The sequence below is a fragment of the Idiotropiscis lumnitzeri genome, chromosome 19 (assembly GCF_059441095.1).
Source record: "Idiotropiscis lumnitzeri isolate Australia: NSW breed Sydney's pygmy pipehorse chromosome 19, RoL_Ilum_1.0, whole genome shotgun sequence".
Lineage (NCBI taxonomy): Eukaryota > Metazoa > Chordata > Actinopteri > Syngnathiformes > Syngnathidae > Idiotropiscis > Idiotropiscis lumnitzeri.
In genome coordinates, this window is record NC_142409.1 from 6,460,003 (window position 1) to 6,486,310 (window position 26,308).

General features: G+C 41.6%; 3 protein-coding genes across 4 annotated transcripts; 2 read left to right on the forward strand and 1 right to left on the reverse strand.

The window, feature by feature from the left end:
* The first annotated feature begins 31 nt into the window (after positions 1-31).
* Positions 32-7,915, forward strand: cpne3 (copine III). 2 transcript variants are annotated; one of them, XM_088282414.1, is made up of 17 exons: positions 32-327; positions 753-916; positions 1,552-1,731; positions 2,055-2,129; positions 2,229-2,300; positions 2,381-2,461; positions 2,667-2,756; positions 3,485-3,583; positions 4,132-4,218; positions 4,315-4,374; positions 4,473-4,606; positions 4,736-4,790; positions 4,853-4,904; positions 4,996-5,129; positions 5,411-5,647; positions 5,916-6,028; positions 7,064-7,915. In XM_088282414.1, the coding sequence occupies exons 2-16, from the start codon at positions 785-787 to the stop codon at positions 6,024-6,026; spliced, it is 1,599 nt and encodes a 532-aa protein (XP_088138540.1). In that variant the 5' UTR covers positions 32-327; positions 753-784; the 3' UTR covers positions 6,027-6,028; positions 7,064-7,915. The 2 variants fall into 2 exon arrangements, with proteins under 2 accessions (XP_088138540.1, XP_088138539.1); XM_088282413.1 differs by lacking the exon at positions 5,916-6,028.
* A 374-nt stretch (positions 7,916-8,289) lies between these two features.
* idi1 (isopentenyl-diphosphate delta isomerase 1) lies at positions 8,290-10,842 on the reverse strand. Its single transcript, XM_088282415.1, has 7 exons — positions 10,719-10,842; positions 9,969-10,136; positions 9,268-9,440; positions 9,086-9,178; positions 8,886-9,016; positions 8,715-8,819; positions 8,290-8,602 (listed from the first exon to the last, which is right to left on the reverse strand). Exons 2-7 carry the CDS (start codon positions 10,121-10,123, stop codon positions 8,390-8,392), a joined length of 870 nt encoding a protein of 289 aa, XP_088138541.1. The 5' UTR covers positions 10,124-10,136; positions 10,719-10,842; the 3' UTR covers positions 8,290-8,389.
* On the forward strand, positions 10,688-24,419 carry wdr37 (WD repeat domain 37). The gene is made up of 14 exons (XM_088282416.1): positions 10,688-11,123; positions 12,454-12,729; positions 14,293-14,389; positions 14,585-14,680; positions 15,386-15,450; positions 17,727-17,865; positions 18,090-18,161; positions 18,397-18,441; positions 18,565-18,641; positions 18,768-19,002; positions 19,245-19,386; positions 21,169-21,303; positions 21,574-21,688; positions 21,765-24,419. Exons 2-14 carry the CDS (start codon positions 12,577-12,579, stop codon positions 21,894-21,896), a joined length of 1,503 nt encoding a protein of 500 aa, XP_088138542.1. The 5' UTR covers positions 10,688-11,123; positions 12,454-12,576; the 3' UTR covers positions 21,897-24,419.
* The last annotated feature ends 1,889 nt before the right edge of the window (positions 24,420-26,308 follow it).

A 26,308-nucleotide genomic window follows, 5' to 3' on the forward strand; every position in this document is an offset into this window, starting at 1 on the left:
ATCAATTCAATACATCCTGTACCGTATTTCCGGTACAGAACTCGCATTTTACAATATTTGTTTGGTGACGGAAATACGATAATAATTATTACCATCCTTCCTTCCATCATTTTTAAAATTCGGTGCTTTATTTATTTTTCCTAAAGGAAAGCGGCGCGGTCGATTTGTTGGTAGGCGTGACTTTTGGAAGTCGCCATGCACCACAAACGTTGAAGTGGTTGACAGGGCGACGCCGCAAAGCTTCGAGAGGACTGAAGCCACGCCTAACGAAAAAAAAAAGAAACATTCATCGTAGAATTTTGGAGCCGTAGTGTCACTTTTCGAACGGTAAGATTTATGTTAAATTATCTCCCGAAGCGCGGTTGTAATTCGTAGTTGCTAGCTTAGCTGAACGCCCCTGGTGCTATGTTAGCGTAACCAAACGGTTGTAATAAGTTTTAAATCCATATTCATAAGGCTCAGTGACATGTTTAGCACACGAAAACCAACCAAAAAGCAAGTATGTTATGTAACCCGTAGACTTGGATGTTGAAACAACAGCGAGTGAGCCACTCGTCAGTCTAATGTCCGCCGAATAAACATACTTCGAGCTCATCTGTCATAAAAGCCCACCAGTCCGTTTCCACTAACTGCACTTTGCGAAGCAGTCTGTATTAATGTGTTTATTACGCCCAACGTTCTCATGTTTGTATATCGTTTAGGTCGTTTTGCCTACATATGTTGAAAATGAACATCTAAAGGTTCTCTTCCAGGCTCTTTGATCTCAGCCTGTTAGCGGACAGACATGGCAGCTCAGTGTGTGACTAAAGTGGAGTTGACAGTTTCTTGTGATAATCTCCTGGACAAAGATATCGGATCCAAATCTGACCCTCTGTGCGTGCTGTTAATGAACACCTCCAATTCCCAGTGGTATGAGGTCAGTAGAAAGAATCTGCATTCATTCAATTAATTTGTCAGGTAATTTGATTTTTTCTGTACACTTCACAAACTCGACATGAAAGTGGTTGGTTCAAGACCAGTAAGAACCAAAAAGGACTGTTGCAGTAGTTACAACTGTATTTTGTTCTCTGTAGATTGTAAAAAACATTTTTTTTTTCAAAATATCCCTACAAATATTGTGTCCCGAGAAAGGATATGTCCCAAGTGCAGAGAATTTAAAAAAAGATTTCTCACAATTTCATATTACAAAATGAGTACCGTCTACATCAGTGAAAGTGTAGCAAAGCTAAACAGCTCTTATATTCCCTGAGAAATGGTTACAAAGATGATTACTTCTTTAAGGGGTGTACTGTGCTAATTTATTCTGAGCACTATATGTCAGGGTTGTTCAGAGCACGAGTAATCATTAACCTACAGATGGAAATACCGACTTTGCCAATCAGTAATCAGTTGTTTTTTTTTCATTCCTGTGTGAGTTTCAGGCAGTTTTCTTTGCATTTACACCACTTGGTGCAAACATAATTGTCCGAATGAAAATGCAAGCAACAAAGAAAATAAAACAGATTTTTTTTTGTGTGTGTTCAATAACATCATAAATAATCTTCTTAACAGGTGGACCGCACAGAAAAAGTCCAGAATTGCCTCTGCCCAAAGTTTGCCAAAAAGTTTGTCATCGACTACTACTTTGAGATGGTGCAGAAACTGAAATTTGGCATTTATGACATTGACAATAAGACCGTTGATCTTAGCGATGATGACTTCCTTGGAGAACTGGAGTGTACCTTGGGCCAGGTAAGTTTTTCCTGATTTGGGCCTGTGTTTACAAATATTCTTCCACTGGTAAATATTGGGCCACATATAGACCAGCAACCATTCATTCTTACGGACAATTCAGAGTTAGCACTTAACGTTCATTATTTGGAATGTGGGATGAATTGGGATTGCCTGTAAAAAATCTGGACAAGCGTGAGGTTGAACGTGCAGCAAACTTCACTAGTCAGATCATCCGTCAGATGTCAGTGTTGTCTGGCAGAATGAAATCATGTTTGTAATGCTTCCTCGATATTTTTTTCCCTCTTTTATTTTTTTTCCCTTAAATCAATAAATACAACCAGGTCGTGTCCAGTAGAAAACTGACCAGGCCGCTGGTCTTGAAGAACAAGTCACCTGCAGGAAAAGGGACCATCACAGTGAGTAATTGAGTGTTGCTTCATTGTAGCCCCCCCCCCACCCCCCCCCCCACACACACACACAACTTATTGTTCAATTCCTTGTCCATTCTGCTTTAGATCTGCGCTGAAGAAATTAAAGATAACAGGGTGGTTAATTTTGAGGTAGAGGCAAGAAAACTGGACAACAAGGTATTTAGAAGATCAGAGATGAAATTGATAATGTTCTCATGTTATGAATTTCAAAGTGTTTTCTTTTAAATAATTGACAGGATTTTTTTGGGAAGTCTGACCCATATCTGGAATTCTACAAGCAGACCGAAACTGGATGGCAGCTGGCTCACAGGACCGAGGTAGATTTGTTGCCTTGTGCTCTTTTGAAAAGTGTGCAACGAAGGCCGTTAAAGGATGCAACACTCATTTCCTCTTTTTGCAGCCCTGTAGACCACGCAAAAAAAATAAAAATAACGGCCACCATAGCTAGGCAACTCTCTGAACTTTTAAAACGTTTTTGATGTTGTGTGATGAAATGATGATTTCCAGTTGTTCTGTCTTTAGGTGGTGAAGAACAACTTGAATCCGACATGGCGACCTTTCCGAATCCCCCTGCAATCTCTCTGTGGAGGCGACATGGAAAAACCTATAAAAGTAATTATATGCATTTGATTGTTTTTTTTTGTTTTTTTCAGTGACATAATATGACAAGAGAAATCTATTAACTCCTCAGTTCAATAATTATCTTCCGGGTAGATTTGGCTATAGTTGATGTCATCATACAATCTTCCATAGCTCAACATTTCCACATCTCGCTGGCCCTATTTGTCACACGGCAGACATGATGACCCGATTAGTGTTTGTAGCGCAGGCTTCATGGATGATGACACGTATTCTCTTAACTTCTAAGCAAACATGTCAGGAAGGAAGCCGTTTTCAAGCGTACAGGACAAGTGAGTTATCCAGATCGCCATGTTTGTTTTTCTTCATCTTAACATGACTTAGGTTGTATGGGTGAAGTGTGACTAGATTAGATGCGAAATGCATTCTTTTCCTCTAAAATTTCTTTCATCCAGCTCGTTGTACATTTGTCTGACACACGAGGTATGTTGATGTGATTTCAACGTCAGCAATACGTGTATTGCAGTCACTCATGTTTGCATGTCTTTTTGTACTTGGGCATTTTTAAAGGATTGTTTCATTCCAATTACATACAATAACCGAAGTGTCTGGTGTACTACAAATAATTCTACTTAAAACAAAAACTTATCTTAATGGGCATTTTGGGTGGAGCAGTCCTTTAAAGCGTTGCATTTGTTTTACCCTTTGTGCATTGTTGACGTTTGTCTAATCTGCCACATTATTGGGTTTCTTCTTTCTAGGTTGAGTGCTTTGATTACGACAGTGATGGCTCGCATGATCTTATCGGTACTTTTGAGACCACAATGAAGCGCCTTGAAGCAGCATCGCGCACTTCTCCGGTATGAGCATATTAGACGTGTTCACTTCATTCAAGTGGTCTGAACAGCTAAATCGAAAGAACAAACTTGAATTTTAATCAGGATGGACCAAGAGGAAAAACAACAATCTCAAAAGTAGTGAAGAGCATGTTTTGGTCTATTTGAGGTTATGCAGCGAGAAATTAGTTCAATAAAAACGTTTGCTCATTGAACCTAACCCTTAGTTCTAAACGCTGGTTTTCTTAGTTTTTTTTTAAACTCCACTTCTGTGCTTCTTTTCATGCTGTCCTCCGCATGATGCACTGAACGCAGGAGAACCTCATTATCTTCCATCACTGTTTCATTCCAACTGAAGAATGTCTTTTTTTTTTTTTTAAAGTTTCCCACTATAATATTTTGAAGTAGAAAAGGAGTTCTGATAAGACTTTAATGGCCAGTAACAAACACATTATTTATATACTAGTAATAGTGCCACATAATGATAAACAATAGCAATAGACTATTGCTAAGGTCACTATTGCTCCTCAAATGTGTGGTGTGAAATGTTAATGTGCCCATTTTCACCTCAGGCGGAATTTGAGTGCATCAATAGCAAAAAGAAACAAAAGAAGAAAGGCTACAAGAACTCCGGTGTTGTGAGTGTGAAACATTGTCAGGTATAAATATTACTGTGCTTACGCTGTTTGATTTTTTTTTTTTTAGATAATATTGTCGTTAATCAGTATAACACCGATTTTCGTTTTATTTTAAAGGTGGTCAAAGAGTACACATTCCTGGATTATGTTATGGGGGGCTGTCAGATGAACTTCACTGTGAGTCCCTCCCCCCAAAAAAATGAAAAAATGAAAAATCCATGTCCTTACTATCTTGAACCACTTTATTCCCTGCCGTTCCCTTATTGTACTGGCAGGTAGCAATAGACTTCACTGGTTCCAATGGGGATCCAAGGTCTCCACAGTCTTTGCATTACATCAGTCCACAGGGGATAAATGAATACCTCTCTGCTATTTGGTCAGTGGGCAACGTCGTCCAGGATTATGACAGGTATGTGGGATACGTAAAACAATGCTGTATAAGATATGATGACCAAAAAAAAAAAGAATGTTTGTATGTTTTCCTCACACCCATAGCCGGTTTGATTTAAATGTCTTATTGTTTGTCGCGCCTGCATAGTGACAAGATGTTTCCTGCATTTGGCTTTGGGGCCCAAATCCCTCCAACATGGCAGGTATGACTATTTCTCATGCCTATTTGTTAGTGAGCTGTGTAAATATGCCATTTCTTTAACAGGTTTCCCACGAGTTTCCGCTCAATTTCAACACCGCCAATCCATTCTGTGCAGGTATGTTAAAAATGAGAGGTGGCACTTTTTGAGATTATACTACCCGGTTTTTAATGCATCTCTTTGCTGTCATCATGATTTTGGTGTGCAGGTGTTGAAGGGATCGTGGAGGCCTACAGGGTTTGCCTTCCCCAGGTCAAACTTTACGGTCCTACGAATTTCTCTCCAATCATCAACCACGTAGCGTGCTTTGCAAAGCAAGCTCTGCAGCAGAACACGGCATCGGTGAGGGCCTGTCATGTGTCTTTACTTTTTTGCATAGTTTGTAGTAACGCTGATTGCTGAACATTATGGACAAATTGGTATATCTCAATATTCATGTCAAATATATGGATGTGATAGTTTAATTATAAGAATAAGCATTCTTTTTTTTTGAAAAATAAAAACAACATAATAAAAAAGGAATTTAGAATTTATTGATTAGAACTCACTGTCTCCCTGTGACTTGCGTCATTGGCTTTTCATCGTGACTCAACTGTTGCCTTTTTCTTCCCCCGTGCCAAAAGCAATACTTCGTACTGCTCATCATCACTGATGGCGTGATCACGGACATGGATCACACACGTAATGCCATCGTCAACGCCTCGCGTCTGCCCATGTCCATCATAATCGTGGGGGTGGGCGGTGCGGACTTCACGGCTATGGAGTTCCTAGACGGAGACGACGGGCGTCTTCGCTCTTTGACTGGCGAGCCTGCCATGCGTGACATTGTCCAGTTTGTACCATTCAGACAGTTTCAAAATGTAAGTCAAAACACATATTAATCATGTAAATTCAGTTTGTGTGGTTGCTTTGATTTCTCTTTTTTTTTTTCTCCCGAGCTTAGGCTGTTAACATCACTAATACATTGCTTTAAGGCAGCCATATACTGTACGACATTATTTACACAATTCAAAACATTTCCCAGGTGTCCTAATCGCATGTCTGTGGGGGCTTTCTTCAAAATACCCCACGGAGCAAGAATTATAGCAGAAAAATCCAGTTTCGTCTGTGTGCCTTATTTCTCTGCAGGCACCCAGCCAGGCTCTTTCACAAAGTGTATTGGCAGAGTTACCTCAACAAGTGGCATCCTTCTTTGGGTTATTCAAACTGAAGCCACCCCACGAGCCTTCTTCTTCATAGGGGTACCCCGCATATTTGGTCTTAAGCCCCATATAACCCTCCCATCACATTGTTTTCTGCCCTGCTAAATTCTGTAACCCATTGCTCAACTGAACCATAGCATGCATCTTATGGAAAGCCATGATATCCGCTGTTAGGACCTTGTACTAGTACACTCGTTGTCCTCATTATTAGAGTACTGCATGAGATTTCTACGTCCTTGTAGGACACCTTTGGCATACTCGAAGCACAAATACATGTCATGTTACTAACAAGGCAAAACTTGTGTGCATTTTGATGTAACTTGAGTCAAGGAGGCTACTAGTGGGTGACTAGTTTCTAATCGTTGGGTCTAGTAGTGTTACTGCTGCACCACAGTGGCTTAGTAGTTAGGTTTAATTGTGTCATTGCCAAAGAAAAGTGGACGTTGAAAAAACATGACTAGTTGTTCTACTATTGTGCTGAATGCTGAATCTCAAGTGTACTAGCACATGGACTTGAAGCTGGATATCAAGTATAGTGAATGAATTATGGACCGCTTTGCATTACATCTTTATCTTTTTAAAGCCATCATAACTTTCATCATTTGGCATATATTTAAAAAAAATAGACGGTTGTTGTGGTAGATTACAATTAAGGAAGATTCCACTTGTGGAAGGCAGTAGCTTAGTGCTTTAACCATTTGGCACCACACAAAACCTGATAAGATAGTCTCCTTCCTGACCACTGCTGAAATGGCCTTGAGCAAAACCACCTTTTTTTTCTGCCCACTCATAACTCGCCTGCATGTGTGTGAAAATTGCCTGCGTAGCATAATGCATGTAATGGATCTGTTCAACACAATAAAAAGTAACGTAGGCTTCCTTATTTGGAAAACATTTTGATGTTCTGTTGATTGTCCACCCCTGCTTTTATAAATTCATATTTCTTATTTTCACAAGTGCTAACAGTAGTGTGGCCAACTAAAGTTGGGTCTGTCTTTGTCCACATTAGTTCTTCTCAATAATTCATAATTGTTGAATTCCCTGAATGCCAAATCTGTCCTCTCATTACCACAGGCCCCAAAAGAAGCATTGGCGAAGAATGTGTTGGCTGAGGTTCCAGGTCAGCTGGTGGAGTTTTGCAACACCATGAAGCTGAGTCCACCCGCTGCCAATCCTGTTGCAAAACCTGCAAAGGCCACCTGATGTAGCTGCACAAATCAACTGAATCCCACTTTCTACTTGACGTAATCTGATAAAACCCAGACAAGAACATACGAAGGAAACACTCCAAATTATGGCCCAATCATCGTCTTTATAAAGCTTATTGTGCTTCCCAGCCCCCCCCCCCCAAAAAAAAAAAAAATATTTTCAGGCAGCTCACTTAAGATGAAACTTTGCTGACCAATTTCACCCTTGATGACAGGGAAGGCACCTATGCACAATGCTGCTTTTTATTTACCTAGTCTGTAGTACAGGTGGTATTTTTTTAAATAAGTTTATTAAGCCAGTCTTGTGTTTAATTGTGCCATGAACAGTTAGTAGTGATTGAATATTTTTCGGCATCAACTAAGCTGTCGTTGGTACAAGTACGTTTGTACACTTCTTTACAGCCTCATGTTTTGTTTTACAATTTATAAGGATTATCGCGTTGCGTTTGTTATTTTACTTACTGAAATGCCAAACTCTGCATATACCATATAGTATGCTATATTTTTACAGCACTTACTTGAGATAAGACAAATGCCATCATTGTTTATTTGTGTTTCCCATTGTGCCTGCCGATTCCTTTATGCAGAACGAACAGCTTGACTGATTATGCCACAAAACTAGCATCTTATTTCTAACCTAGGTAACGAAAATAATATTCAGTTTTAGTATATAGTAGAAAGGTTTATCGGAAATAAAAAGAGACAATGCAATTCTGTACTTTTTCGTGTTTCATGGTCATCTATGTGCATTCTGATGTCAAATATCATGGTTTGAGCCATTCATCCATTGTGTCTCGTGGGCACATATAGACAACTATTGACACTGAAGGACAATTTAGTATTTATTAGTCAGACCAAAAAAAGAGCCTCTTCTGCAAGAAGCTACATCGCTTTAATGTGAAAGTCTATGAAGAAACTCACATGCAGTGTCAAGTTCAGTACTGTTTGTGCTTACTGTACCACAGTAATTAACATCATTAACCAAGCAGTTCCGTGATTTTATTTAGCATAGAAAAATATGATATTGTTAAAAGTTATTACATTGTGCATCTTATTAGAGTTCATTACTTTGCCTTTCTAGACTTATTGACGAGTCAACCATTCAATTTCTATCTATGAACCTCACACGAGCTCTGACGAAAACCTGCGGCCCGGTCCTAGCAGGGAGATACCAACCCGATGGAGGCAGTGATTACATTCGGTGGATGTTGGTGTGATCCATGAACTGTTTTAGGTTCTGCAAATTGTCCCACCATTTGAAGAGGAAGGTCTCTGCGATTAGTTGAAACCAGGGTGTGATCTCCAGTTCTTTACGCTTGGCCTTGTGCAGCATTTGCCGTAGCTCTTCTTTGCTCACGTAACAGTGGCTTTTAATCTCGTTGGGGTCTGGGCTCAACTCCACATCCTTCAGAGACATTTAATAATATTGATAGTCAGCGATTTTATGCACAGTTCAGATAAATGGTTTTTTTATACAGTGTGTCACAGAGTACTTGAACTTAATGGCCGAGTGCTACCTTCTGCATAAAGAGGATGTAGTCAATCTCATGTTCTCCCCAAACACCATCTGACTGGGCTTTATAATGGATCCTTGTTAGATATGCCATTTCGTCTGGAGTCACCTGCGCATTGAAAGTGAAGGGCGATCAGATCCACTGTCTTTTACCTCTTCTTCCCTCACATTTTACCTGTTCTACGGGGATACCCAGTTCCGCTTCGAGTCTCCTCTGCGCAGCTCTCCTCACTCCAATGGCGTCTTTCTCCTCCAGCTCACTGTCCGTGTGTAAAGGGTGACTGCAGCAAGTGTTTGTGAAACAGCCTGAAACACAGAGACAGTATTACACTCTGGAAACTACACCAACAAATCTTGTGTGGATTTGCTACTCACCGGGAAAAGTGATTTTGGCATCAGATCGCTGTTGTAAGAGCAGCTTTTCTTCACTATTAAAAATGAAGACACTAAATGCTCTGTGTAATAAACCTGGCATTAAAAAGTAATAGTCAGATACAAAACAAAACGTGAAGAATACATTCAAAGAGGCAAGACGTGTCAAAGTAGAGTAAACGCACCTTTATCGATGTTGGCGTTTAGGTGGCAGTTTTTCTTAGTGTCGGCGCCGATCCGTTGGTCGTTCTCATCGATGAGGATGCACATCTCCGCCAGCAACTGCACCTGCTTTTCGTCCAGGTGGTCTGTGGTTATCTCAGGCATTCTGGCCGAACACGGTTGGCGCCACACGTCACTGCAGCAAACACAAAGATCCATTTGGCAATTTACACACATCTTAACACTTCGAAGCAAATATGCTTTCCTCAAAGTGATTTTTTTAGCAAGTTTTAACGTGTTCAAAGCATGTGGGCAACTGAATAATTTTTGAAAACTACGTTTTCCCGCCCAGTTATCTCTGTTACACCCTATATTGCGCATTAACTCAGTGTGGAGATCTGGAACATATTAACGGTACGATAGATACGATAGTAACGATAAAAGGAGGTTCAAGGTACATTTAAAACAAACTGACACTAATATTTAAGTGTTGTACAAAAGCGCACATAACATATGTAAACTCCCTCTACAACTTTATACTTCATTTTTAGTTATGTTACATACTCTATAAGCCGATATGAGCACGTTCATGAAAGGAATGTAGACTTTCTGTGTACACGGCTAACGCAGTCTGACATGATCGCTTGGTTCAGTTTGCAGTCGAAGCTTTGGTGTGACTTAAAACGACATAATGGAGGCCTGAGAGTCTAAACGCTGACCTTACCTGGATAAAGCTCGGAAGCACGCAGTGGCCGGTTGGCGAGACGCTCCGCTCCAAGGGTGACCAGAGGCTGCGTAGCCAGCAGGTACGTTTGTTTTCCGCACCGCCGCTCTCTGGGAGGTTACCGTCCGTAACACCGCCCACAAGGCCCGCACCATCGTATGACCAAAGCTGCAAACCAATCACGTGCACTTGAATGTTGGTTGCAGCTAAAATATGGATAGAGAGTCCGACCCGGATCACAACATTGTACTTGAGTATTTTTGTTAGGTCTGTGTATTTATGCATTATCCACAACTCCTTACTTTTGTCAAAAGAGGTTTGAGAAGTCAAGTGGACTGCAGTTTAGATTCAAAAGCTTTAGCAACACAAGCGACCTTTTATTTCTTGTCAATATGAGCACGTAAGTACTCTCTGCTTGTTTTTCCTTCTTCCCAATTCTATTTAGTTTTATACTACATTAAAATTAGGTAGTCTTTTATTTACACAAGTATCAATACACATTAAAGTACTAAGCGTGATACGTTTTAAAACCTCTGGTTAATGTTTTAAATACATTTTCAAGACAAGCAGACATCAACTAGAAATCAATCTATTCCTTGGATCCTTTTCAGATTTTACCGTCAACACTGCTTATCGCACACGCCATCGGACCACAGCGCAAGTGTGGCCCGGCTCCACCCTGGCCTGATAAATCACGTATGTGTATTCTATGCGCTGCATAGGAAGGTCAAAGAAAACAGGAGGACTTACTTTGCCCTATCGCTTGTGTTGGACAGGCAATGCGCAACGTCTATTCTTTCCTTTTGCCTTTGCTTACGACATTTATGGCGCAATGCCGTACACGAATCGCTCGACTCCTAACACATGCGTCACACGTCACTGGCTCTCTATTGGTCGCTGTAATATCGACGTGACTGCTCATTGGTGGATGTGTAACTAAACAAACTGCGTAACGCGGAAGTAGTTATGCCATTGCTTTCGTGATGTGTCAAAAAATGTCAAGAATTTTCCTACTGTCGTGATTTACTGTCCTTTGCCACACAGTGTTTTTGTATTTAAGTAATACAATACGGGATTAGTGTAAACTGAATGACGTTACACGCCACCGTGAGAGTTTGGGGCATCTTGGCAATGACATCTGAAAGAAAGTGTTAGGTGCGCTCATCGATGTGAACCCGCACAGCGGCGAGTCTTGTCTTTGTCTTTTGCTGTGTATTCTGCTTGCAAAACGTTTACTTTGATGGCTGTTAAGTGCTTGGCGGATTTGTCAATATGCTTATTGAATTTAAATGAGTTAGGCTAATATTTCTGTCTTTTTTTTATATTGGCCTTTTCGCCCCACTTTGCAACAATTCCAAACATTTCGTCGTTTTATGCATTAAAACACTGTTTATCTAGTATTCTTAAAAATAGTTAGCATTTTTAAATACATCTGAGTATTGTATTATTGATTGCATGTTTCCTACCCGTCATTACAATACAAGCGCATGGTATGCGAAAACAATCACAAGTACATATATATATATTTTTAAAGTTTTAGTTCCATTTTGGTACGATTCCTATTCAAACATATTGTGCAATATGTTTTAATGTAATTAAGTCGGGCTTTGATTTCCGTATACGATATTTAAGATCAGTGCTAAAACTGCGTGGTGTTACTGTGGCTTACGATAATATGAGGGAATAAAAACAAATTGAGTTCTTGAATTGTCTCAGTACGTGACACACCTGTTAGTAACCTGTTAGATTTGTTTATTGCTCTTTAGACATTCTTGTTATTGTATTGTAGTCTCAGAATTCCCCTTTTCTTAGAAGTGGTACTCAAACCTTATATTTAAGTAGAATTACAGCCACTTGCGGATCAACTCCTTCCATTTAAGTAAAAGTGGGAAAATACAGTCTGGGACTTCAGTGCAAAAGTAAAAAGTAACACAATACATTTTTACTGTCAGTTAATAAGCGTTATGATAACTGCACAATGAAAAACATTCTATACACAAAATGGTTTCTCTTATCGGAACTTGCATAGTGCTCGTACTGAGAAATCATCATGACAGATGCCTGTTTTTGTTTTTAACAGAAAATATTAAATTAGTTAGGGCGGCACGGTGGTTGACTGGTTAGCACGAAGGCCTCACAGTCGTGGGTTACTGTGTGGAGTTTGCATGTTCTCCCTGTGCCTGCGTTTTTCCTCCGAGTACTCCGGTTTTCTCCCATATTCCAAAAACATGCATGGCAGGTTAATTGGACACTATAAATTGCCCCTAGGTATGAGTATGAGCGCGGATGGTTTTTCGTCTGTGTGCCCTGCGATTGGCTGACTAAAAACTTAAGTTGAAGCTGACTTTCAGTGCAGATGATAAATATTCATGACTTCTTGGACAGCTCGTGTACATTAATGTAATAAGTATTAACAGTTCTATTTTGACTACGCTGACTTTATCAGGTCAAGTATTGTGAACTGAACTTCCTTTTTGACCCGCAGGCAGATGGTGCTAACTGACCAGCGCTGCCCGCCCATCAGCCATCCAGCCCTGTCGGGTTTCGTTTGCCTGCTCTTCAGGTAGGCGGTAAGCAGGGGGCTGTGCCGTCCTGCAAAGTAGGCGGGATGCCAGTCGAGGGTGGGAGCACCGGCAGCTCTGCCTCAACCGCTCGTAACCCCAAACAAAAGCGCAAGGCTCACAGCCTGTCTATTCGGCGCACGAACAGCACGGAGGAGAGGCCACCTGGCAGCCACAGAGGAGACATGCTGGAAGGACAGGTGAGAAGGATACCGAGAGCTCTGCGCAAATGTAGATATTTAAGCCATTACTTTGTTTTCTCGACATACGCCAGACTTTGGGAAAGAACATTGACCAAAAATTGACACCATGTTGCTACAAAATGTAAAATGGACTCATCTCGATTTAACTTCAATATTGTCTTCTAGAATTTAATCTAATAATATAGTCGGATCATTTAAAATTGTAATGTTTGACCTGAGGTTCATTGCTTATTTTTCAAACGTAGTATTTTTAGTCCATTGTTGATGTTAGCAAATCATCTCCAGTGATGGTTACATTAGAAGTTGCTCCTCTTGATTTATTACCTCCAGAAAAGGAAGCTCGTAAATATTAGGTGGGCAGGTATTTACTTATCGAGATGACAACACCTTCTCTGTTTGATCACGTAGATCCTGTTTGTTAATGTTGGAGCGCAATTTAGCCCAGTGTTTTCGCCATCTGTATCCGATGGTAAGGGAAGGGGCTGTGAGTTCTTTTTTGGTGCGTGTTCTTATTACATTTTTGGGTGTTTGAGATTTGGTTAACTGAGCCGCAATAATAATCCAACAGTTTGGTTTTGGGATTTCTCCGGAGTATTTGTGCTGTTTGTATTCTCCACTAGTTAATTGGAGTTCATCAAGATAGCAATGATGGAAAACTGAGCTACTGCAAATCCATATATTCATATGTAATACATTCTCGCAGCGTTATCTTCTAAATATGTTTTATCTTAAATGTATTCAATACTAAACCATGTCGTTCTTATCAACTGGTGTTATCAGGTTGCAAATAATTGAATCCTCACTTTCCTCCGGTTGCCTTTTCCGTCACTCAAACTTGAGCCGGCAACTTGCACTGACCCGTTGTCTCATCAAATTTTAATAAAGGCAGCTGGTCCATGTCTGATCATTCTTCTCCCAAGCTACACACTCCAGTTAACGTCCAGCAAATTATCTAGTTTATTTCCTCATCTACAGTATCTACCTAATATTAATACTGACAAATAACACGTATAATTCCCTTTTCCCACGCTGACGTTATTAGCCTGAGTACTCCGCAGGTTTTTAGTGGCACAAACTAAGCAGCTTTGTGTACATAATGGCTGCCCGTTGTTTTCTAATTGATCTTTTTCTCCAAGCGTGTGGCGCTGACACAATGGCCAGGAGACTAGCGTCAGTGTGACAAAATGTTGGTTTTGAACGCGTGCCAGAAGAAAGAGTGACAGTGGAGTATTTGGTTCCCTGGTCCTCTCAATAGTTGGCTGCAGAACGGAAATAAGACTCAGCTTCTTCATTTGAGCTGTCAAAAGCAGGCGTTTGCTGTCGTTTGTACTCTCTGTGTGTTGGTCTGGCGTAAACTGGTAGTCTCCTCAGAACTGGGTATTTCCTGGCTCTCACGATGGAGATAGGTGAACTGGCTAGTTTCTGTGTATTGAGTTACCAGTTGATAGGTTTTGCAGGAGCCGATGTCAAGTGCACTAAAAACTGTTTTTACAAAAATAATAATGCTCAGGTTTGATTGACACGCTCAGACGCCAATTCCATTTTTGTGTCTCGTTGTAGGACTCCAAGCTGCCCCACTCTCTACGTAACAATCTCCTCGACCTATTTGGCCAGATTGAACGAGAGTTTGAAAATCTCTACATTGAAAACCTTGAATGTGAGTACATCAGTTTGTCCGTTCCTTGAGATGTGCTTTGAAAAAATGTCACCAAGATGATATCAATAGCTGAAAACTTATTGACAATAACCATTCTATTTTTAACCAAATTTTGTTGACCTTTTAGCTATTGATTGTCTAAACCGGAATGTAGACTGTGTTTGTCTACTAAAGCCCTGTCTCTGTGCATTACAGTACGACGGGAAATTGATTCTCTGAATGAACGTCTGACTGGCGACGGACAGAATCTTGAGGGAGGAGATCCCGCTAAGGGAGTCTTGAAAACAAAAGGTCTAGTATTTCCTGTGGGATTTGTTGGAGTATTGTTATTGTTATGCTCGTGTGTTCTCACTAATACGGATGAAATGGCTGCACTGGAAGGTTTTGAAACGCTAGGCTCAGGTTCATAAATACGTTTGCCGGTGATTAGATCAGAATGAGTAAAAAATTCATAGTATTTGATTTATAAGTTAAAAAGAAACTGACAAAGCCCACCATGAGGGACCGATGCATCTGTGTTTGCGTCAGTAAAACCGAAACGGTCACTTAAAGTAAACATAAAGCTCCATGAATGATATTGTGATGTCATTTAATTAATTTTTTGGGGGGGGTTGTTATTTTCCTTACGCCATTTTCAGGACTTTCCACCATTCTCTTCATCATCTTCAGAATCTCTTTTGACATTTTCTTGTTTTTGGCAACATGCACTCATAAGGCAGATTTGATGGTGGCGCCTCATCCTCGGCTTCTATCCCCATAAATTATATTTGCATCTTGAATCACGTTACCATTGATGAGGGGTGAACCGTAAACATGATGTAATATATGTTGAGCTAACCCATGAGCAGGTTAAAGTGTTGGAACACCTACCTCAAAGTCAACCTTTGCGGTGGAGGGTTTGACATGTAACCGAGTCTTCACAGCAGGACTGAAACCAACCACCGAGTTTGTCAGTTACTTTCCATTTGTCATGTTCACTATGTCTTTGTCGCACAGCCAGCCACAGCACCAGCCAACTGTCACAGAAGCTGAAGACGACCTACAAAGCTTCAACGAGTAAGGTATTGGACTTGTTTGCCTTTTTATACCGCTAATAAATGTGTTACCTGTGTAAATATTTGGAATGGCTTACATGTTAGTATCAAAAGGTGCTTTGTTTCTGAGTGAGGAAAAGGAGACGCAGTTTGTCCTACCCTCTAAGGTCATGTGGTGTGTCACGTGTTTAAGCGTAATTCATTGACAGAGTTGCCTGCGTTCGGACACTCGCACATCTCGTAAATTGTTCCTTTGTCATTTCTTAGCCATACGTAAGAATTGTACGCTTTCAAAGGCAAAATAGGTGGAGCGTGCAATTCCAGTGTGGCTGCTTGAGAGTTATGAGGAGGAGAATCACGGGTAATGTCCCGTGTATACTGTTAATCACATGCTCCGATTCTCTTTTTAAACTGCAGTCTGACCTTGACTCTGCATCGCGTCTCGCAATTTATTTTTAGCAACAGCTACATTGACAGACATATAAAACCCTATATTTCCTCATGAAGTGCCTAGGGACGAATTTTCTCAAGTGCAGCAAGTCCCGGGAATCTATTACACTTAAAAAATAACAGTTACATCACATTACAACCACCTAGAGCCACTACTTTTTTTCTGGAGGAATATGAGGCATCGATTTGAGGATGAGTTGGATGATGTACCTGGAGATGAATTAGGACATTTATTTATTGTTTTTATTTGTGTTTTTATTTCCCACACTACTTCCTATGAGTTGTTAACTTTCTCAAATGAAAGAAACTATGTTGCGCTAGCCTGAGCTTAAAAAAAAAACAAACTCATTGGATCTTAAACGACTACACAAGGGATCATTCTGCTCCATAATCTTGGTTCTGTGTACTTTGATATTTCTGCTCAAAAATTCTGCGAAAAGCGGCAGGGTCAGTCAGTCAGAGGCCAGCGTTTGGAAAGGATAATATTATTGTAAAACAAATAAAGATCCTTGCGCTGTAGACAGTATTACTGCATTCGGTCTCAACATAGATTAGGTGTAAAAGAACAACTTCCACACATCCGTTGTGAGTTTTTGACGTCTTTGTAAGTAATAATAATCGTGCTGTACAATAATTGTTTTGATGGCAAGACGAGCAAACCATGGCTTCAAATTGACCTTGAATGAAATTTGTCAGTCCCGCCGCTCGCCATTGATAGTGTTCTCATAGCGGTGGAGGAATAAGGTTCTATTGTGATCCTAACCACACCTGACAGAATGAGAGCAAACATTAACACAGTGTGACACAAGTGAAGCAGATGCTTTGCCGCAGCGTGTAATCACTCCCAAAGATGGACACTCTTTGCTTTCGTCAGTCGTCTGCTTACTGCAGCATGTGTGGCACAGCGTGAGAATTATTATTATTTTTTAATTTTTTGCAGTGTTGAGTTAAACCAAAGGTGACCTGAGTCAAGTCATGTGATTCCAGCCACCTCTGGCACTCAGCTTGTGCTTCCAGACTCATTCCTCCTCTTTTCACGTTACTGTCATGTTTATTATCCCTTAACTGAAAAGTAGCAAGCGGCACGGTGGCCGACTGGTTAGCACGATGGCCTCACAGTGCGAGACGGCATCGGGCGTGGGTTCAATCCCAGCTCCGGCCATCCTGTGTGGAGTTTGCATGTTCTCCCCGTGCCTGCGTGGGTTTCCTCCGGGTACTCCGGTTTCCTCCCTCATTCCAAAAACATGCATTGTAGGCCGATTGATCACTCAAAATTGCCCCTAGGTATGAGTGTGAGCGCGGATGGTTGTTCGTCTCTGTGTGCCCTGCAATTGGCTGGCAACCAGTTCAGGGTGTCCCCCGCCTACTGCCCAAAGCGAAATGGGATAGGCTCCAGCACCCCCCCCCCCGACCCTAGTGAGGACAAGTGGTGCAGATGGATGAAAAGTAGCAATGCAGTGGGTGTTTTTAGGATTTAAATTGATGGTCTAATTTGATTCCCTGTGACCCACACCCAAAAAGTTCCCAATGAAAGTACTACTACTACTACACTAAAAGGGTGATCCGATTTTGCAATGCTTACTGAATTAAGTTCTGCATGGGAAAGAAAGATAAACAGCGCCATCTGGTGGGACAGAGTCCTCATTTGAATAAAAACGAAGCATGTTTAAATTGGGAGAGACTCGTGCAAAAAGACTAGGGCAGGGTCAGATCAGTTGTGTGATATTTGCGCCACTCAGCTTCACTGAGATTGTAATACACAACCATGGATTACTGGAAATACTCCACTATGAATATTTTTGCTTCAATTGAAAATTGTCACAATTTTTAACTGGTCCCATGCTTGCGTTCAGATTGTATCCAGCTTCAAAGCCACTACAGGGTCCAGAGCTTTGTGCCATCTGCAAAAGGAGTATGCCGGTCATCGAGACGGCATTTGGGACCTCAGTGTGACCAGAACTCAGCCAGTGGTCCTTGGAACTGCATCAGCAGGTATATCACGTCGCAAAGTGAAGCTTACTAAAGCACTTGTTGTACAAGCCGATCAATTCTACAATCCAAAATTATTCTCCCAAGTTCACTTTCTGCATTTCTGCAGTCTAATATTGGTTTGCCTTGCTGTAAACTCTGCACGCGTGATTTAGAGTTTCATGGTTTGTTTATTACACGTATTGGGCAAAAATGTTCACAATGGCTTGACTGGCCTTTCTTCGCAGACCACTCAGCTTTGCTTTGGAGTATCGAGACGGGAAAATGCCTGCTAAAGTATGGCGGCCATGCCGGATCAGGTAATCAGAACCGAAATATGTTCCATCATTATTTGTGCTGGTTAGCCGCGAGGAAATGATGACCTCCAAAAAAGTCTTAATATCCCTTTACGATGCTACAAGATGGGTAACGTCAAAGTCTACTAAAATAATATTGTTTGGAAATATTCATTTACTCTCACATTGTTTCTTTTCAAGTTTTTAAAAAAGTCTGTTGGTGTTCTCTGAGTCATTTGTATTGATCCGTCTCCTACAGTGAACTCGATCAAGTTCCACCCCACAGAGCAGATGGCCCTCACAGGTAACAACGTAAATATTGGTGTCAATATTTTGTTTTTGCCTCATCGCTTTTTCAGCACTCCGCCCTGATTCTCTCGTCTTGTCGATCTGTATGCTTGCTCATGTGTCCTTGTATCGCCCTCAGCCTCCGGGGACCAGACGGCTCACATCTGGCGCTACATGGTGCAACTGCCTGCCCCCCAGCCACCACCAGATGTCAGTGTAAGTCACTTTATTCTGATCAATTTGAAGGTGTTCTGAAATGCCCTGGAAATAATTTGACATTCCTGATCGATTCTTTACATTGACTCAACATATTTTTTATTTTTTTTTTGTGTGCAATATTAGGCGCCATGTGACGACGATCAGGATTCTTCGGACAGAGAAGAAGGCGAGGTGGACGCCGAAGGCCCTTGCGAGGTGCCCACTGTCCGGGTTGCTACGGCAACCCTGAAAAGTCACCAGGGTGTAGTTATCGCAGCTGATTGGCTGGTGGGCGGCCGGCAAGTTGTGACAGCCTCTTGGGATCGTGCTGCCAACCTTTATGAGGTGGAGACATCTGAACTGGTGCACACTCTCACTGGTAAGTTAGCAAATAACAAACGGTTTGGCTTCACATTTATTAAAATAGTGAATAGCAAATTAATAAAGAGAGGTTCCAAATATTGTGATTCGCCAACTTGGAATTTGTGGCGTTTCACTGTGTGCTTTGCTGCACAATGTAATGAGGTTCACTACATGAGCTATATCAGATTTTTGTTTTCGTGCATACTCTCTTTAAAATTATTCAACCTGAGCTAAAGGCTGATTTCTCTTTGTGCGCAGGCCATGACCAAGAGTTGACCCACTGTTGCACCCACCCCACCCAGCGCTTGGTAGTCACCTCATCCAGGGACACCACCTTCAGATTGTGGGACTTCAGAGATCCATCCATCCACTCCGTCAATGTCTTCCAGGGACACACAGAGTCAGTCTCGCACTCAGACACGCACCCACCCAGTTTAATTTGCGCTTGGCCATGCTTCTCCGCAGTTTTTATATGAACCACACAGTGGCGCTCTTTTCTGTCTTTGTGCCTGCTTCTTGGCTAAGCCAAATCCCCCACTTGCATCTCATTCATTACTGAGTGCGCCCCCCCCCTCACTTCTCTCAGCATCACTCTGTCTTATGTACAGCATTTATCTGCCTGCTTCCCCATTAATCCGCCTCTCTGTGTACTTTTTCAACTGTGAGTGCTCAATTGCTGTCACTCATTTTAGCTTGTCTGCTCTATAAAAGGTGTGTGTGTCTGCCGCTGTTATATACGGTACATCTATTATCCGTGCAGATCCACAGCTTTTTAACCCGTGGATAATCGTATTCATTTTTTAAAATACAGGTGTTTATTTTTACAATTCATTATTGTTCAAATTCTAATGTGTTTTAATTGTCAGTTGTCTTTAATTTTAACAGTCATGTTATGTGGTGTGTGTGTGTGTGTGTGTGTGTGTGTATCACAGGTCCATTTACCTGTCTTCCTACAAATAAACACACACACGTGCACACACACGAGTCAGATTACTATCGATACCAACCTAACTGCCCCCACACACGCACCAATTAGTGTCACAAAAAGAAAGCTGCCATTTCTCCTGCTAATTTGTTCAATGTGCCACACTGACAAATTTGAGCGCGTTCCCAGTTTGAGGGAACACCGCTTCACATTTCGTCTCGTCTTCTCCAGCAATTAGCACTAATGCTTACAGACAACGATGCACAGCAGCTAAAAGTGCAGCACACACCCTGCATCCCGCCGACCTGCCATAATTGCAGCGTAATGACAACTGCGCGTGAGCCAACAAAACAGCCAGCAGCGAAAAGAGGAGTCGGTGGACTTGCTCCACAAATTCCGCTGTCGTGTCACATTTGTCTCTTCAGATACCAACAGCTTTGGGATACATGTTGATAGAAATGCGTGTGCGTGTCCTGTTGCACTGCCATCAGCAGTTAGATTAACGCTACATATTCCTGTACAAACAAAACAGATGAATTAGAATTTCCCTTCCCTCCGTTACAACCTTTTTCATCTGTATTCTCCCTTGTATCCTTTCAAAAAAAAAAAAATTCTTGACCTCAGCTGTCAGCGACACAGCAGAGAGGCTATTAAGGAGCGTCAAACACTTCCCCTCCCTCCCTGTGCGCCCTCTCTAAAAACGCTTTAACCTTAATCAACCTTTTAATAAATTACCTTGTCTGACAAAGCTCCCCTCAGTCCCCCCCACCGAGTAGACCTCCTACACCTCGCTCCCTCCCCACCGCACGCGCTCCCAATTGGCTTAGACACCGCCAAGTCGCAGGGCGCCGACAAAGATACAGCCGTTGCCGTGAGCATCTGCCTCACTTATAGGAGTTTAGTCCCTGCTAATTAGCCCTTAATTTCATGTCAGTTTGAATTAAACAAAAAGGAGCTGTGTGTGTGTGTGTGTGTGTGTGTATTTCACAGTGCTACAGTGCAAAACTAAAATTTTAAGGCTATTGAAAAGTGTTCTTTTGGGCCAAAATAACACTTGGAATTATGGCCAAAAAGTTCAACTGTGGTTTAATCGGACCAAAATCTCCTAAAGAAAAGTTGGAGAAAGTGTGGTTGGAAAAAAAAAAAGTCCTGAACCTTTCTCCCAATTTACATAGCTTTCCAAAAATGATGACTTATGTCAATGGTTTTTTTTTTTTGTCATCTAACGGCATTGTTTTTTTTTCCCCCCTTCTGTAGCACGGTGACATCCGCAGTGTTCACAGTGGGCGACAACGTGGTGTCAGGGAGTGACGACCGCACGGTTAAAGTGTGGGATCTGAAGAACATGAGGTCACCAATAGCGACCATCCGCACAGACTCAGCTGTCAACCGGTACGTTTAACGGAAGCGTTGTACATTAAAGTCCATACTCTGTTAGCTTAAAAATTTAAGTAATCAATATTTTTGTGCTAAAGGGAAAAGAACAAGTAGATTGCTGTAGTATTGGTGTTCAGAAAATATGTTGAAGATATAAGTAGAGCTTTGCCGCCACCTTGTGTCATCTGCAATTGCAAACCTTTTTGGTGTGGTGTCAGTGACTGGTGAGATTTTGCTGTTTGCGGCATGCCTCAAAAAGAAAGAGTCACAACAAGTATTTTGCAGGATAAGCGTCTCTGCCAACCAGAAGATCATCGCTCTGCCGCACGACAATCGCCAAGTGCGGCTGTTCGACGTGAGCGGAGTGAGGCTGGCCCGACTGCCTCGCAGCAACAGAATGGTAAGAAGGGAACGGAAGCTTTGAGCCGGAGAGCGTCATTAGAATACAAACTACAAATATATGTGTGTCAACGCAGGGCCACAGGCGCATGGTGTGTTGCACGGCGTGGAACGAGGAGAACCAAACGTGCAACCTGTTCACCTGCGGCTTTGACCGGCAGGCCATCGGTTGGAACATCAACATCCCTGCTTTGCTGCAGGAGAAATGAAGTTGGGTGAAACGATAGCGCACACAAATCCCTCGGCATCGTCAGCCAGGCTCACGCGTGCTTAGAAATAGTGAGACATGTTCGCATCTGTCGAGCAGGAAGTTTTTGTGAGTAGTGTATGATTGTGTATTCACATCACTGCTGTTAAGTTACTGCTGAATGGTTGCATGAAGAAAAATCCAGCCGTCTCTGTTCCATTTTTGGAGACAATTTGTTAAATATGATCAAGTGTATTGTATATTGTTGTTGCCTGATTTAGTGACCTCCATCCGATATAATATTTTATTGTACACATGCCTTTTATTTGGAAGGACATTATTGAAGACGTTGTGATCATTGAAGCCTTTTTGTCAAGCTGGAGTAGTGCCTCGTGCTAAATCTAAATTATTTGCTTCTGTTCAGTTTGCACCATTCCAAAAATGATCCAATCTTGCTTTTTATTTCTGACGCTGACGTCAACCGTTACAACTTAAGTTGCCTTGTTTCATGCTTACAGTGGGACTATTTTCTTTCAAATTTTTTTTTTTTTTTTTAAATTTCTACCTTTTTAAAATGATTCAAAGTGTTGTACGTGTAGCAATAATGGGTCAAGATGTCTTTATGCTTGTTCAATAAGTAGTTATTTAGGAAATACTCTATCCGAAGGATTACCCTGTAAATCCTCTGTGAGATGCATCTTCACCAGCTTGTTGCCAACTCAAATGTCCCCCCCCCCTCCCACCCCTGTCATGTTCCATGTGTACTCGATGGTTACTGCTCATTGTTCACTACATGTCGATGTGACGTTTACAATTTGTTTTCAAAAAGCCTTGTGTGATCTCTTGCACCTTCCTAAGTAGAACGCTCTGCACGTGAACACTGATGACTCAGTTTGAGATTTCTAGGACAAGAACAAATGGACAGCCATGTGATTTGATACCCCCTGGTAAATCTTTCAAGCGATCAGGAATGCGCGCGTCCTTTTGCAACTATACGCAGAAATTATCATAATGACTTTGTTGCATGAATCTACAATTACCTTAAAGAACCATTGTCAAACGCAAGGCCCGTGGGCTGGACACAGACCTCCATGTCATTGAATGTGGCCCGTGTTCTGTTCAAAAGTAGTCATCCAAAATGATGGTAAGCCATGCAGCCACAAATGATTTATATAATGGAGCGATGATTATTGTTCCCTCACACGTTGAAGCCACACACTTAATCCATAAACAAACACAATGCAGCTCAGATTTCAGCTAGCGAATGTGATCGCTGGCTTCAGTAGAGCTTCAACCTGGGCTCTTCAGATGAAATCAAAGCAATAAACAAAAACTGTTTTCTCTTACGTTTTGTAAACATTTTTAATTGTTTACATTTTGTTCCTTTAGTGCACCAAAACGTGAACATAAAATTAACAGTCAAGGTACACAGAGAAGTGTTTTTTTTTTTGTTTTTATAACATACTCATCACACCACCAACAATTTATACATTTGTGGCTACAGTTTGTGCTAAAGATCCATTATCTGAATGCATTCCCATGCTATCCGAGTGTACATTCCAAATAGTTAAGTAACTACTGCCAAGTGCAGATAGCATTTTCATTCCTGTTTCACACGGGAACTCAATCCCACGGCCAATGATATCAATGTAAATGTAATCTAACTGAAAAAAACGCCCGCGTATGAATTCCAAATTTCAGGAAATATGATTTGGGGCCGATACATTAAATTATCGTTTGCCAATTGCAGGGCTAAAAAAGCAGATAGGCTTCGCTTCATTGTTGCAGGTCATATTCACCTCCAGTTTCATTATGAGTTCTTCCCTGCATAATTTATTGTGGCTGGTACGTGCTCTTCAACACTTTCCAATAATAATAAAAAAAAAATGTTTCAGGTCTTTGTCATCAATTTTGACAGAACCGTTTTATTCTTCTTGTCTTAGAAATTTCTCATTGTAGTAGCCTATGTATGATGAGCAAGGATAATGTGTATGGAATACGATTGAGCAGTGGTGGTCAGTATCATTGTCATGTCATTGTCCACACCGCTTATCCTGTACAGGGTCGCGGGAGGGTGCAAGCCTATCCCAGCTGACTGCGGGTGAAAGGCGCACTACACCCTGAACTGGTCGCCAGCCAGTCACACGGTAGACATCGACACTGTCACTTTGTGGGAACCAAACTCACGCTGCCCGCACACAAATCAGGTGAATGTACCACTACACCATCAGTAACCTGGAGGTCAGTGTTTTTAGATGACAGCACGAGATACAATCCATGAAGTTGACCTCTACATCATTTCTCATCCTGACCACAAGAGGGCGACAGCGTGGCCCCTGACGCGTGAGTTTTGCAACGATCAATCTCCTGCCGAAGTTCCACAAACGTGGAGAAAATTGTTGGTATTCTGTCAATAAAAGAAAGAGGCAAATAATAACGATAAAAGTAGTTATAAAACCTTAATGGCAAAGAAATTAAAATCAGACATTGCTTCTGAGTTGTGGTTCACCAACTTTTTTCAAAGAAAATAAAGAAATAAAATGTACTCATGAAACAGTCCTGGAGAAAAATTACGATGTTTATGTTGAAAAGAGTGAACAAAAAAGCAAAAGTCGTCAATGATCAAGTTATTGTGAAAAAAATCCGTAGATTATATTATAAAAGTTTAACTTGCATAAAGGTAAATATAGAAGTCCCGTAACACTTTTTTTCAGTATTTTATTAGCACTTTGAATTATATTTACAAAAAAAACATTCCCACCTCTCATCCACACCTGTCTCCAATTCACCTGCAAGCGCTTAGCGCACGAGCGCCTCCCTGTGACCAGTCGCGATGACTGCTTTAGTTTGCCGTGCTGCTTAATTTCACCCCACAAGTGAATCACATTAACAGAGAGGTCTTGAATTGCACTTCTTACGAATTAACTGTTTTTTTAGGCCTTGAAATATCTAAATTTGCTCGTTTGTTGTCTGGAACGAGTTAGGAATAGAGTCTAATAACAGTTTTAATTGCCATTCTATTATTTCTACAAAGAAAATAGAAAATAGCACTAGATCAATGGAAAGAAAAACAACTCGTATATTTATTTCATGGAATCTTTGGATGGATTTGGGGCTTCATAATTGTGTTTTTTTTTCCACCCACCATTGCTCAACCCATAAATTCGGAGAGCCATGAAACATAAGTCACAAAGTGCATTTGTTGTTTGGTCACTTAAATCTTAAACAATGACAGCACGCTTATATAATGTGTACAGGTAGGCATACACCTTTGAACTAATGTACAAAATTTCTGAGACTGCCACGTTCGAAAAACCGGTCATGTTTTATATCCAGTGACCAAAAGAGTCACGGCCCGCAATTGTAACGAGTGAATGGAGGGCGTGTGAATGAGTGGGCGTGTCAGGTGTGTGCGTGAGCGTCAAGTTCTTCCCCAGGTGCCTCGGATCGTGGCATGATGAGCGCCCGACGAGCCCGATTGACCAGGGGAGGAGTGGGCGGAGCATTTAAAGACGGTGCCACCTGGGCGCTCTCCATGCCCTATTCTAGCCACAACTTCGCACGGACGAGTCCCGCAACGACGCCGCACGGAAGCTAGAACGCCCCATCCGTCGGGTCGGGACGGGACGGGACGGGACGGGACGGGACGGGACGCTCTCAACACATCCAAAAGAAACTGCCACTCCGCACCCGAACCGGAGAGGCGATCCCCGCTACGTGGCCAGATCCCGGAGAACACCCCAACCCCGAAAGTATTCGCGCCATCGAGCTGGACGATCCTTACCCTACACAATCACACTAAAACTGCCAATTTAAGTGAGAATTGATCAAAATTATCCAACTGGAAAAACATCAACACTGCTCTTTTTTAAAGAAAAAAATACATTATAGTATAGTAACAAAATTCATCATTGTGTCTAAAGGCCAATAAGATGGTGACTACACCTGAGCAATTCCTGCTTTTACTTGCAATAAGAATCTAATTGGAGATAGAGGATGCTGGCTATTAAAAATTAAAAAATGTTGTTACAGATCTTCCATCCAGCGTTGGAACACTCTGAGATGATATTCAGTTGTGCCTCTGGTCATTGGATTGTGACCAGCCACTGGAGCAAATTGTCAATTATTATGTTTATTGTGGCACATGCAACCTTAAGGGAGAGGAAGGGCCCCCACCCAGCTTCCTCCTTTCTCCTCCTCAAGGCTAATTTGGAGGCTGGTGACACCATTGGCCGAACCCAAAAATGATAACCGTTTCTCGCCTGCGGATTTCCCTTGGGGTGTGAGAGGATGCGGGCCCCTTTCTTTAATATATGTTCTCAATCTGCTGAGGGCCCATGTGGAAGGCTCTTTTTTTTTTTTTTTTTTTTAATCACAAGCACAAGTACAATCAAATTGGAATGCAATTATACTCCTCTTTAAATAAATAAGAAA